We start from the raw sequence: 14,770 nt of genomic DNA, 5'->3' as shown, positions 1-14,770 counted from the left end.
CTAGTTTTCTAGCTAACTGAGTCCAATCCAAATCATTTGAGAGTCTGACATAAGCTGTTAACCTGATGAGGTGGGACAACCTCCTCGGCAACCTTCATCCTATTAACTGCTAATGTTTTACCAGAACATTCCCAACCCAAGGCATTCTGAATCCAAGGCATTCTGAATCCAAGGCATTCTGAATCCAAGACATTCTTAATCCAAGGCATTCTGAATCCAAGGCATTCTGAATCCAAGGCATTCTTAATCCAAGGCATTCTGAATCCAAGGCATTCTTAATCCAAGGCATTCTGAATCCAAGGCATTCTGAATCCAAGACATTCTTAATCCAAGGCATTCTGAATCCAAGGCATTCTTAATCCGAGGCATTCTGAATCCGAGGCATTCTGAATCCGAGGCATTCTGAATCCAAGGCATTCTGAATCCAAGGCATTCTGAACATTGAACTCACGTGAAACTCACAACATGGAGGGATTCTTCACCCGACCTAAACCTACCCTAACAACAGTTGCTAAATAATCTCAAATTAATTGAAGACCCATTCCTTTATTCAGTCTCTGATAGTGTGCTAGTCTAATTCACATATTTAAAATCTAATATAGAGTTTCTTTCGATTTCTGTCTGTTATATCACCCTTTAGGAATATATGTATTTGTGAATAGAAGGCTTTGGATCTGTGAACAGCTATAAGAGAAATAATGTCAAATAGTCAGCCATTTTATACAAGTCAGTCGTTTTATTTGTCATTGGCTTCTGCATGAACATGTATAATTCTAACAGCACAACATAACCTTACATTTAATATACATATATTTTAGAGTAATCCAATATCCTTAACATTAGTACTCCAGTGTGTCAGTCAATGTTAATGTACAGTTTGTTTAATTATGGAATAAAGACTGTATATTTTATTTAAATGATGGATTGTGCAAAACTGCAAGTATTTATCTCTTACAGGCGTGTTTTATGCTCGTTGTTTTGGATAAACATTGATAGAGGTGATTGTCAAAGATTTACTATTGTGTGTGTGGAGGAGGATATACAACAGAATGCATTTTGCAACTGTCCAAAATACTGTCAGTTGAAAAAAGTGTAAAAGAAGTGGCCATCATGAGTGCCATCATTTCCTAATTAACAGATGAAACATGGAGAATAACACAAATTGGGGAGAAACAATCTAAAACAGCATTCATTCACACACATACAAAAAAATACGTACTTTTACAAGTTAAACAAACAGCAAATTACAGGGAGACTTCAAAACATAAACCGATTCACACAAGAAGTTGTTTGGGAAATTAACTTCCATTTCAGCGAAGACCTGCTACCATTGGATGTCGCCAAGCAGATTTCACAGCTTTGATCATTGATAGGGGGAGATAGAGGACTCTCTTAGACCTGGGTTCAAATAGTATCTGTTTTCTTTCAGCTGAGCTTGATTGAGCTTTTATGGAGCCAATGGAATGGTACCAAAAGTGCAAACCAACTCGGCCCGTCCATCTGGCACTCCCCAGACAGGCTCAATCAAAACACTCAAAGGAGACTTTAAAACAGGGGTACTCAAGTACTAGTTGAGAAGGTCCGGTCAAACAAATTTTCTATGTGGATAAGGTCCAGATGGATAATGTCATTTATCGGCGTAGTAACGAACCCTACCTCACAACCCATTGGACCCCAAACTGTTCACACCCCTCTTGTTGGCGGAGAGAAAATGTTGCAGTTTCAAAGCTAATTTCCTGCAGTTCTACACATTTCACATGGGACAGAGAATTTTGTTGCTGTTTCGAAGCTAATTTCCTGCAGTTCTACACGTCTTATGTGTGTTTAAATGATACCAGGGGTCAAAGCCCGATCGAGTTCCATTTTTTTAACAATAAATAGATGTGGTCCACCAGTTGAGCATAGGAGCTTTAAAATAGCTCAGATACTTATTTTAAACCCAGGTCTGCTGGGTGGAGAGTGGAGATTCTTATTGGATCGGTTTGTTTACAGTCGGTCCTAAATCACTCCCTTTCCCTCCCCCTTGTTCCCTTACACCTCTATGTTAGCATGTCTAATGGTCTTAATAAGTATAGGCAGTGTGGTGGTACAGCTTCCACCATATTTTTCCACCTTCAGATCTGCAAACATTGAAGGGTTAGGGCCAAGGGATCGAATCGGGCTAGAATTGGGACCGGCTGTTCATGAAGTGAAATCTTCCATTTTATTTTTATTTTACATGACAGAGCATTTCTCCTCTGCCTTGGCTTTCATCTCCGTCACGGTGGCCGAGGCCTTCTCCTTGAGCTGGTCCATGTCCATGTTCTGGAGGTTCTGAATGCCACCCAAGATGGAGTCCTTGTCCTCCTCCTCCGTGGCATCCTCGTCCACCATCTTGAGCAGCTCCTCGGGTACGTCCACGTCGTCTCCAGCCATGGCCAGCATGTTATCGTCCTGCTCGCTCTGGAGAGAGTAGAGACCGATACAGACATTATATTTATTTTATAGCTTGTAATGTTATTATTAGGTCAGGACATCAGCTAGTAAGATAGACAGAGATCATGTTCTCGTCCTGCTCGCTCTGTTAGAGAAACAATAGGGATTTTACATTAGCTAGCATCGTTAGTTACTGCTCGCTGCCCTTCTCCCACTAAAAGACCAATGCAGACATTAGATTAGCAAGTGAGACAGACAGACAGCCTGAACCTACTACTCGGCCTTTAAAGGGAGAGACCGATACAGATATAAACAACCTCCTACGGGGGCAAGAAAAACGTATGTGAATCCTTTGGAATTACCTGGACTCCTGCATAAATTTGTCATAAAATTGTATCTGATCTTCATCTAGGTCACAACAATAGACAAACACAGTCTGCTTAAACTAATAACACACAAACAATTATATGTTTTCATGTCTTTATTGAACACACCGTGTAAACATTCACAGTGCAGGGTGGGGAAAGAATGTGAACCCTTGGATTTAATAACTGGTTGACCCTCATTTGGAAGCAATAACCTCAACCAAACGTTTTCTGTAGTTGTGAATCAGACCGGCACAATGGTCAGGAGGAATTTTGGACCATTCCTCTTTACAAAACTGTTTCAGTTTAGCAATGTTCTTGTGATGTCTGGTGTGAACCGCTCTCTTGAGGTCATGCCACAGCCTCTCAATCGGGTTGAGGTCAAGACACTCTAGAAGGTGTATTTTCTTCTCTTGAAGCCATTCTGTTGTTGATTTACTTTTGTGTTTTGGGCCGTTGTCCTGTTGCATCACCCAACTTCTGTTGAGCTATAGTTAGCAGACAGATAGCCTTACATTCTCCTGCAAAATGTCTTGAAAAACATGGGAATTCATTTTTCCGCCGATGATAGCAAGCTGTCCAGTCCCTGAGGCAGCAAAGCAGCCCCAAACCATGATGCTCCCTCCACTATACTTTACAGTTGGGATGAGGTTTTGATGTTGGTGTGCTGTGCCTTTTTTCCTCCACACATAGTGTTGTGTATTCCTTCCAAATAATCTGTCCACATAATATTTTGCCAGTAGAGCTGTGGAACATCCAGGTGCTCTTTTGCAATCTTCAGACGTGCAGAAATGTTTTTGTTTGGACAGCAGTGGCTTCTTCCGTGGTGTCCTCCCATGAACACCGTTCTTGTTTAATGTTTTACGTATCGTAGACTCGTCAACAGAGATGTTAGCATGTTCCAGAGATTTCTGTTAGTCTTTAGCTGACACTAGGATTCTTATTAACCTCAATGAGCATTCTGCGCTGTGCTCTTGCAGTCATCTTTGCAGGACGGCCAGTCCTAGAGAGAGTAGCAACAGTGCTGAACTTTCTCCATGTATAGACTATTTGTCTTACTGTGGCGTGATGCACATCAAGGCTTTTAGAGATACTTTGTAACCCTTTCCAGCTTCATCCACGTCAACAATTCTTAATCTTGGGTCTTCTGAGATCTCTTTTGTTCAAGGCATATTTCACATCAGGCAATGCTTCTTGTGAATAGAAAACTCAAATTTGTGAGTGGTTTTTTTTACAGGGCAGGGCAGCTCTAACCAATATCTCCAATCTCATCTCATTGATTGGACTCCAGGTTAGCTGACTCCTGTCTCCAATTAGCTTTTGGAGAAGTCAGCCTAGGGGTTCAAATACTTTTTCCAACCTATACTGTGAATGTTTAAACGATATATTCAATATAGACAAGAAAAATACAATCATTTGTGTGTTATTAGTTTAAACATACTGTGTTAGTCTATTGTTGTGACTTAGATGATCGGATGAAATTTGATGACCAATTTATGCAGAAATCCAGGTAATTCAAAAGGGTTCACATACTTTTTCTTGCCATTGTACTCGTGTGTTTATGTAGAGGCCAACACAGGCGTCAGATTAACTAATGAGACAGACAGCCTACTGCAGCTATACTCCTGCCTCATGCTGGATCTGTAGAAACAAGACATCAACAACACAGCGTCCGCGTGTGAGACAGAGATATCTTCTACAGTTACACTCTGGTCTCTTTAGGGGCCAGCACAGACATCAGATTAGCTAGTGTGATAGAAAGATACCATACTACAGCTAGACCAACACAGACAATCAATCAATAAATCAATCTATCAATGAAATCAATACAAATAAATCAAATTCATTCATAACTGATGTTTTTATGTCAGCAGTTGTCACAAAGTGCTTTGCAGTACATTAGATTAGCTACCGAGGCAGACAGACAACCTCTATCATCCTGTCTCGCTCTGTAGAGACAGATGTTAGATTAGCTAGTAAAACACGGAGAAACATCAAATAAATGAGACGAATACAACAAGTGTAGACTTCACTGTGAAATGTTTACTTACGACCCCTTTCCCAACAATGCAGTTAAAAAGTAGGAACATTTCCAAATAGATGTAATATATATATAGTAACCCGATAAAATAACAATGACGAGGGTATATAAAGGCTATAAAGTACCGGTACCGAGTCAGTGTACTGAGGTATGAGGGTGTTGGGGTGATTGATTGAGGTAATATGTACATGTAGGTTTGGTTAGGTGATTGATTGAGGTAATATGTACATGTAGGTTTGGTTAGGTGATTGATTGATTGAGGTAATATGTACATGTAGGTTTGGTTAGGTGATTGATTGAGGTAATATGTACATGTAGGTTTGGTTAGGTGATTGATTGAGGTAATATGTACATGTAGGTTTGGTTAGGTGATTGATTGAGGTAATATGTACATGTAGGTTTGGTTAGGTGATTGATTGAGGTTATATGTAGATATAAGTAGGGAGTGAGGTATGAGGGTGTTGGGGTGATTGATTGAGGTAATATGTACATGTAGGTTTGGTTAGGTGATTGATTGAGGTAATATGTACATGTAGGTTTGGTTAGGTGATTGATTGAGGTAATATGTACATGTAGGTTTGGTTAGGTGATTGATTGAGGTTATATGTACATGTAGGTTTGGTTAGGTGATTGATTGAGGTTATATGTACATGTAGGTTTGGTTAGGTGATTGATTGAGGTTATATGTAGATATAAGTAGGGGGTGAAAAGCAGAATGTCCGGGTAGCCATTTGACTAACTGTTCAGCAGTCTTTTAACTTTGGGGTAGAAGCTGTTCAGGAGCTTTCAGGTCCCAGGTATGGCGCTCCGGTACCGCTTGCTGTGTGGCAGCAGAGAGTACAGACAGTGGAGGGAGTCTTTGATAATTTTTAGGGTGTTCCTCTGACACAACCTGGTATCCTGCAATAACTACACACAACCACATGCAAGGCACGGGATGAGCGTCGTTTTAATACCTCACTGGTGAAAACAAATGGTCACTTAGGGATCCTTAGTTTGAGCACACTTAATGCAATAAAGAAGAAGAAGAAACTGAAGAAACTGCAGCAACCTCAAACCTACATTCTAGAACCTGTTGAAACCTCCATTCTAGAACCTATTGGAACTTCCATTCTAGAACCTATTGGAACCTCCATTCTAGAACCTGTTGAAACCTCCATTCTAGAACCTGTTGAAACCTCCATTCTAGAACCTGTTGAAACCTCCATTCTAGAACCTATTGGAACTTCCATTCTAGAACCTATTGGAACCTCCATTCTAGAACCTGTTGAAACCTCCATTCTAGAACCTGTTGAAACCTCCATTCTAGAACCTGTTGAAACCTCCATTCTAGAACCTATTGGAACCTCCATTCTAGAACCTGTTGAAACCTCCATTCTAGAACCTATTGGAACTTCCATTCTAGAACCTATTGGAACCTCCATTCTAAACTCCAGGAAGGCTGATCTGAAACCTGCGTTAGCCTTTCCGTTGTAAACCATGACGACGGCCAGGTGTGAGGATTCTAAAGATGTCCGCCACAGTCTTACACAAGAGACTAATTCCATTAGTTAAACATGCCAGATTTTGCAGTTACTATATACAATCACATTATTCCACCATTCATTGTGTTCATCAGTTGTGATGACTGTCTTGTACAATGCCTTTAATCAAATGTAAAATAATCTATATTTTGGGTTGTCTGTTATGGTGAAACTATACTTGCTGGACTCAAGTCGTTGTATAGGTTGTATAGCCTTTGTCATGAACATTTCAATTTAAACTAACACGCAAACAAAACAACTGAGTCAGTACCTATTCATGAAATATGAATATGTTGTCTATTGTTTTGAAGTGTCGTTCCACATATAGAAATAAAAATAACTAACAACAAGATTGAATATTGAACTGAATGACTTGTGAGAGGCATTCTGCAAAAAGCAAACACAGAAGCCATTTACGTTCACCTCAGTCAGGATGATTTATTTTCAATACTTAAATAATATTAATATATATTCTGCTTTTTGCTACTGTAAGCACAGCTTTATACATGGTAGTGGTAATATAGCTATACAAATCAAATGGTTAGAACATTGAACTGTCTTTTCTTTCAGTAATGACGTATGTAAAATCAGAAATCCAACTGTACCTTATTTTCGCTCGTCATAACAACTGGTTAACAATATCTTCCTTATCAAGCAGCTATCAATAGATCCAAACAGATTCCGTAGATTATTCTACAGAATCTAACCTAGATGTGGTTGTTGTGGCTGTCAACGTCGCTCAACCAACACTGTCTTCACTCCCCAGAGACACATTAACACCTAGCAGAGCAGATGGCTTCTGGTCTTGTTTTAAGCCCGCGGCACAATACAGGACACCATGTCAAGTCTCCAGACCTTTTATGGAACATCCTGCCTTCACCGTAATCTGCTGGCAGTTAGCCACCTCCACCTCCCGCTGTACGGCCTAAGGTAAACTGCCCATGTACTAGGCCAAGGGATAAAAACAGAGTCTAGCCTGTAAACATCAACCACTGCAGGTCAGGCTCAACCACTGAGGTGTTCACCACAGCGCTAGAGGCGTCAATACAGACACCCTGTTTCGAATCCAGGCTGTATCACAACCGGCCGAGTTTGGGAGTCTCATAGGGCGGCACACAATTGGCCCAGTGTCATCCGGGGTTGGCCGTCATTGTAAATAAGAATTTGTTCTTAATGTTCTTAACTGACTTGCCTAGTTAAATACATTTTAAATGTAAAATTACATAACCTCATTGTTCCATCCAAAGGTCTCTGCATCTGAGCAATGAACGTGTTTTCTATTTTAACATTTGCTCTACAGTATGTAAACATACAGTATAACATAAAACAGTGCAGAATTCAGGAAGCAAAGTAAAGTTGAAATCATCTACTCTAGAGAGTGACTAGTGACAGGGGGCTGAACAGGTTGTAATTCAGGAGGAATGGGTTGTCACAGGGGGCTGAAAAGATTGTAATTCGGGAGGAATGGGTTGTCACAGGGGGCTGAACAGGTTGTAATTCAGGAGGAATGGGTTGTCACAGGGGGCTGAACAGGTTGTAATTCAGGAGGAATGGGTTGTCACAGGGGGCTGAACAGATTGTAATTCAGGAGGAATGGGTTGTCACCTTTGGGAGTCTGTACTTGTCTCGTAGGCACACCCGCAGAGTTGCCCTCTCAGCTTTCTTGTGTAAGAAGTCGGCATCTCTTTCCATCCTGAACAACAGAGAAAATAAATGATTGATTAACTGATTGATGAATTAATTTATATATAGTGTGACCACATAATGGATAACTTTATATGCATGCATACTGTATACTTGTTTCATTTGTATTCATACAACAATAACGGTCTGAGTAGGATCTTGTTTCAACCAAAGGGACAATTAATATACCATACTAATGCAACACATGATACTGTGAAGCTAAGAGGATGCAGCGCTTACGGAGGTTGACCTTAACGACATGCTACATGTCTCAGGGGTAAACCATCGGGTTTAGGTAAAGAGGTAAGGAGGTTCACACTACATATTCTCACTGTTCAGTCATATGATTCTTCCGGAATTTGAAAAGAGAACATGGAGGATGTCTGGGCTGGCTGCTATAATAAATAGTTACTATTTATGACTTTATCATCTAATGTGCTGCTTGCTTTCCTCCTATTTAGAAAAATCAAAAGCTGTAAAGTCTATGGCTCCAATGATAGTAATTGATTAAACCAACGTTTCAACAGCTTTCCTCCTGTGTCCTTATTATGGCTTTACACAACCCGTAGCATGTCAACACAACCCGTAGCATGTCACACAACCCGTAGCATGTCATTACAACCCGTAGCATGTCACACAACCCGTAGCATGTCATCACAACCCGTAGCATGTCCTCACAACCCGCAGCATGTCCTCACAACCCGCACCATGTTCTCACAACCCGTAGCATGTTCTCACAACCCGTAGCATGTCAACACAACCCGTAGCATGTCAACACAACCCGTAGCATGTCAGCACAACCCGTAGCATGTCATCACAACCCGTAGCATGTCATCACAACCCGTAGCATGTCTTCACAACCCGTAGCATGTCAGCACAACCCATATCATGTCATCACAACCCGTAGCATGTCACCACAACCCGTAGCATGTCATCACAACCCGTAGCATGTCATCACAACCCGTAGCATGTCATTAGGCATTGGGCAGTCAGATTATACAACGCTTGGTCAACTCATTAGTGTATTGACTTTAGGATAATAGTTATGAGAATCCTTGGTTGCGATCCAAGTGGCTCCATATTCTCTATATAATGCACTACCCTAGCGGTTATAGCCCTATTTTCTATATAATGCACTAGCCTAGCGGTTAGAGCCCTATTCTCTATATAATGCACTAGCCTAGTGGTTAGAGCCCTATTTTCTAATGCACTAGCAGTTAGAGCCCTATTCTCTAATGCACTAGCCTAGCAGTTAGAGCCCTATTCTCTATATAATGCACTAGCATAGCAGTTAGAGCCCTATTCTCTATATAATGCACTAGCCTAGCAGTTAGAGCCCTATTCTCTATAAAATGCACTAGCCTTGTGGTTAGAGCCCTATTCTCTAATGCACTAGCCTAGCGGTTATAACCCTATTCTCTATATAATGCACTAGCCTAGCGGTTAGAGCCCTATTCTCTATATAATGCACTAGCCTAGCGGTTAGAACCCTATTCTCTAATGCACTTCTAGCCTAGTGGTTAGAGCCCTATTCTCTAATGCACTTCTAGCCTAGTGGTTATAGCCCTATTCTCTATATAATGCACTAGCCTAGCGGTTATAACCCTATTCTCTATATAATGCACTAGCCTAACGGTTAGAGCCCTATTCTCTATATAATGCACTAGCCTAACGGTTAGAGCCCTATTCTCTATATAATGCACTAGCCTAGCGGTTAGAGCCCTATTCTCTATATAATGCACTAGCCTAGCGGTTATAGCCCTATTCTCTATATAATGCACTAGCCTAGCGGTTATAGCCCTATTCTCTAATGCACTAGCCTAGCGGTTAGAGCCCTATTCTCTAATGCACTAGCCTAGCGGTTATAACCCTATTCTCTATATAATGCACTAGCCTGGTGGTTAGAGCCCTATTCTCTATATAATGCACTAGCCTAGCGGTTAGAGCCCTATTCTCTAATGCACTTCTAGCCTAGTGGTTAGAGCCCTATTCTCTAATGCACTTCTAGCCTAGTGGTTATAGCCCTATTCTCTATATAATGCACTAGCCTAGCGGTTATAACCCTATTCTCTATATAATGCACTAGCCTAGCGGTTAGAGCCCTATTCTCTATATAATGCACTAGCCTAACGGTTAGAGCCCTATTCTCTATATAATGCACTAGCCTAGCGGTTATAGCCCTATTCTCTATATAATGCACTAGCCTAGCGGTTATAGCCCTATTCTCTAATGCACTAGCCTAGCGGTTAGAGCCCTATTCTCTAATGCACTAGCCTAGCGGTTAGAGCCCTTTTCTCTATATAATGCACTAGCCTAGTGGTTAGAGCGTTGGGCCGATAACCAGAAGAATGCTGTTTTGAATACTCGAGCAGACAAGGTGACCCTCTCTCACCCTGAAAAATAACACATTTCACTGCACTTATCGGGTGTATGTGACAATACAACATATTATTTATTTTGGCCAGAGCCCTATGGGATTCCCTAGGGCCCTGTTCTGTGAAGGGAGCAGTATACAGCATTGTACGAGATCTCCAGTTTCTTGGCAATTTCTCGCATGGAATAGCCTTCATTTCTCAGAACAAGAATAGACTGACGAGTTTCAGAAGAAAGGCCGTTGTTTCTGGTCATTCTGATCCTGTAATTGAACCCACAAATGCTGATGCTCCAGATAGTCAGCTAGCCGAAAGAAGGACAGTTTATTTGCTCTTAAACAGGACAACAATTTTCAGCTGTGCTAACATATTTGCAAAAGTGTTTTCTAATGATCAATCAGCCTTTTAAAATTATAAACTTGGATTACACAACGTGCCATTGGAACGCAGGAGTGATGGTTCCTGATAATGGGACTCTGTATGCCTATGTAGACATTCCATTTTAAAAATCTGCCGTTTCCAGCTAGAATAGTAATTTACAACATTAACAATTTCTACACTGTATTTCTGATCACTTTGATGTTATTTTAAATGGACAAACAAAATAAGCTTTTCTTTAAAATACAAGGAAATGTCTTAAGTGACCCCAAACTTTTGAATGGTGTTGTTCATATGAGATGAGTAATGCAAAATATGTAAACATGATTAAAGTTACTAGTGTTCCATTATTAAAGTGGTCAGTGATTTCAAGTCTATGTATATAGGGCAGCATGTATATGTGCCAACCTCATTGGTCGCTGTGGAGAGGGAACTGTTTCCCCTAGCCAATTAAACGTGAGGATTATTAGTTGGCCAGATTGAGGGTTTGGGCCAGATTGAGGATTAGGACAAATTACCCAACACAGAAACAGTACACTGATTGTACAAAACATTACCATGACATAGACTGAACAAGTGAATCCAGGTGAAAGCTATGAATCCTTATTGATGTCACTTGTTAAATCCACTTCAAATCAGTGTAGATGAAGAGACCGGTTAAAGAAGGATTTTTAAGCCTTGAGACAATTGAGACATGAATTGTGTATGTGTGCCATTCAGAGGGTGAATGGGCAAGACAAAATATTTAAGTGCCTTTGAACGGGGTATGGTAGTAGGTGCCAGACGCACCAGTTTGAGTGTGCCAAGAACTGCAACGCTGCTGGGTTTTTCACGCTCAACAGTTTCCCGTGTGTATCAAGAATGACCCACCACCCAAAGGACATCCAGCCAACTTCACACAACTTTAGGAAGCATTGGAGTCAACATGGGCCAGCATCCCTGTGGAACGCGTTGGACACCTTGCAGTTTCCCAATGAATTGAGGCTGTTCTGAGGGCAAAAGGGGGTCAACTCAATATTAGCAAGGTGTTCCTAATGTTTTGTACACTCACTGTATAACACTAACTCCTGCTCTGCTCTGAGAGTCATAGGCCGAAGACACCCAACACAAAATGAGGAATACAAGATGGTTATGAGGTGGTCATACACGCTCTTATAATGCATTATAACTGCAGGCTTTAAGTAAAAGTGCTTTAACATTTAGCATCAGATCTATGTGCAGCCATTTTCCACCAGACGACAACAGAATAGTTCACTAAATCATGGGAGGAAGGGCTAATCTGGTTACATAATCTGGTTACATAATCTGGTTTTGCTGAAGCGTCCATCAGAAGATTATATTTCTGTAAAACATCAACATGTCAAATTAAATCAAATATTATTATTGGTCACATACACATGGTTAGCAGATGTTATTGGTCACATGGTTAGCAGATGTTATTGGTCACATGGTTAGCAGATGTTATTGGTCACATGGTTAGCAGATGTTATTGGTCACATACACATGGTTAGCAGATGTTATTGGTCACATACACATGGTTAGCAGATGTTATTGGTCACATACACATGGTTAGCAGATGTTATTGGTCACATACACATGTTTAGCAGATGTTATTGGTCACATACACATGGTTAGCAGATGTTATTGGTCACATACACACGGTTAGCAGATGTTATTGGTCACATACACATGGTTAGCAGGTGTTAATGGTCACATACACACGGTTAGCAGATGTTATTGGTCACATACACATGGTTAGCAGATGTTATTGGTCACATACACATGGTTAGCAGATGTTATTGGTCACATACACATGGTTAGCAGATGTTATTGCAAGTGTAGCGAAATGCTTGTAACATGTCAGTGTTAGGCTAAGGCTATGCTATATTTTGTTGCAATATAGAAAATTATTACACACAAATAATGTAACCTTTATGGTCTCATTTGTTGATTGCTTAAATAAATGTAAAAAAAATCTTAATTTTATTGAATGTTTAAACATACAATCTACCCGCAGCGAAGCAGCTCAACATTGGCATTCGGTCATCTAAAAGACTCCCATCCAGAGAGACCCACAGGAGCAACCAGGGTCAAGTGCCCAGCTCAAGGGCACGTCAAAAGATCTCCCACCAAGTCAAAACGGGGACCCGAACCAGCGACCTAGCAGCCACCAGCCCAAGATCCTAACAGCCAGACCCATCAACCATCCAAGACCCCCCTCCCCCACCCAAAAAAACCTCTCCCTCTGTTGTCGCCAGTTCCAAATCCCAACCCTCAGTTTCCCTCAGCCCATCCCACCTATCTCTGCTGACCACACTCTTTGTATTTCTACACGCCATACAGTATCTTTCAACTATGCTGTGATGTAACATACAATTTGAATCTAATTTAATAGAATCCAGAGATTGCGAGTTAATGTTTTGGACAGTCACTGAACATGCCCTACTCGGCAGCAGCCAAATCATTTTACATAATAAAACAAAATGGCTGCCATGGCGGTGAACCCACAGTTATGAGCTCTTCCTCCTGTTTGTCAACTAGTACCTGTCTGAAATTGTGGATATGGATGAATAAACTGGACAGAGTGTTGAAATGATTCGAGATAGACATAGGCAGTAAGATTACTTTTGATCTGTGATTTTTCACTTCACCATCAAAGCTCCTCCTACAACGTCGCAGTTAAATTAAATCACGATGGGTGAAATTCAGCAGCCATTTTAAAATCCTCCTGGAGTCTTAATAGTTCAGGCTCTAAATTAGACTGAACTGAATTCAGTTTTCTAATTTTACAGACCATTTTACAGACCATTTTACAGACCACTGATCCTTTTGAGTGTTATTCAAATTCAATGTCAGTAAGCCAGTCTGGCTTCTAAAAAAACATTGTTGATATCACAGCAGAGGGTCAACGATCAGAGATGAATTGTGTAATGGTGGTCGTGGTTGTAAAAATTGCAGTTTGAGTTAAGGTGTCTGCTCTGACCTTGAGTGACAAAACCATCAAGAAAATAAATAATGCAAAAAGAAACCAATTGTAATCTGTAACATCAGGAATAAATGTTGATAAATTTAAGTTATGAATTCAACAACTTTTCAAATTAACGAATCATTTGCAAGGTGATTTCCTGCAGAATTGCTGCATGGTGCTTGTCAAGGTCAGATAGAATAGGTGGAGCCGACACTCTGTAGAGTTAGCCAGCCATGTTGTCTCATAGCCATTCATGATCCAACAACACCAAAACAAAATGGAGGTAACTCGGCAGTCAGGGCAGGTTACTTACTTCTCCTCCACCAACTGTTTTTGGTACTCCTCATACTCCTCGCGTGTCATCCCTGCTGCCTTGGCCGGGTCTGCAGGGGCCGCCTCCGCTTCCTCCTCTCCTCCACCCATAGGATTCAAACCAGCCAGTGGGTTAGGCATCATGGTCTTGATTAGGAACATCTTGATCCCCTATAGAGTTCTGCTGTACTAGGATATATAGATATTATATTATTGTAAATAGGACTAGTTGCTTCCCTGGCTTCTAAGGTTGGGTTGGGATTGCTAGCGGTTGGTTAGGTCCAATGGGATCCTGTATATTCTGTCTAGCTAACCTGTCCTGCTGCCTGGGTGTGTAATGAAGGATGCACTGACGGCTAGGGAACAGACACCAACAACAAAAAATACGGTCAGCCGTAATCTGGATTAAACCTCACTACAGCCCCACGATGCTAAGAGGCAGATGGCCTGGTTTTCTGCCTCTATTTTTAACACACAACTTTAAGGATTGATATTGATAAATGGGACAGGTTCAATCAATGACAGAATTGGTGTATAGCACAATGCAAAAGGTCACAGTCAAATTTTTGGGATTTCAAGATCCCAAGACATTCTTGTTCCCCTGTCACATTAGTTGTTGCATCCGCCCGCCCACTGCTAGTTAATCACATTACTGAACAAGGTTTGGCCCCTCCCATCTGCCAGAGATATCTGTTTATATCCTGGATGAGTTG

The 14,770-nt window shown here is 41.0% G+C and overlaps 1 protein-coding gene across 1 annotated transcript; it reads right to left on the bottom strand.

The window, feature by feature from the left end:
- Positions 1-716: 716 nt before the first annotated feature.
- LOC139422697 (complexin 4a) lies at positions 717-14,561 on the bottom strand. Its single transcript, XM_071173921.1, has 3 exons — positions 14,059-14,561; positions 7,950-8,037; positions 717-2,442 (listed from the first exon to the last, which is right to left on the bottom strand). Exons 1-3 carry the CDS (start codon positions 14,217-14,219, stop codon positions 2,215-2,217), a joined length of 477 nt encoding a protein of 158 aa, XP_071030022.1. The 5' UTR covers positions 14,220-14,561; the 3' UTR covers positions 717-2,214.
- Positions 14,562-14,770: the final 209 nt, after the last annotated feature.

The sequence above is a fragment of the Oncorhynchus clarkii genome, chromosome 12 (genome assembly GCF_045791955.1).
Source record: "Oncorhynchus clarkii lewisi isolate Uvic-CL-2024 chromosome 12, UVic_Ocla_1.0, whole genome shotgun sequence".
NCBI lineage: Eukaryota > Metazoa > Chordata > Actinopteri > Salmoniformes > Salmonidae > Oncorhynchus > Oncorhynchus clarkii.
The sequence above is the reverse complement of the archived record's forward strand: the minus strand, read 5'-3'. Positions and strand labels throughout refer to the sequence as shown.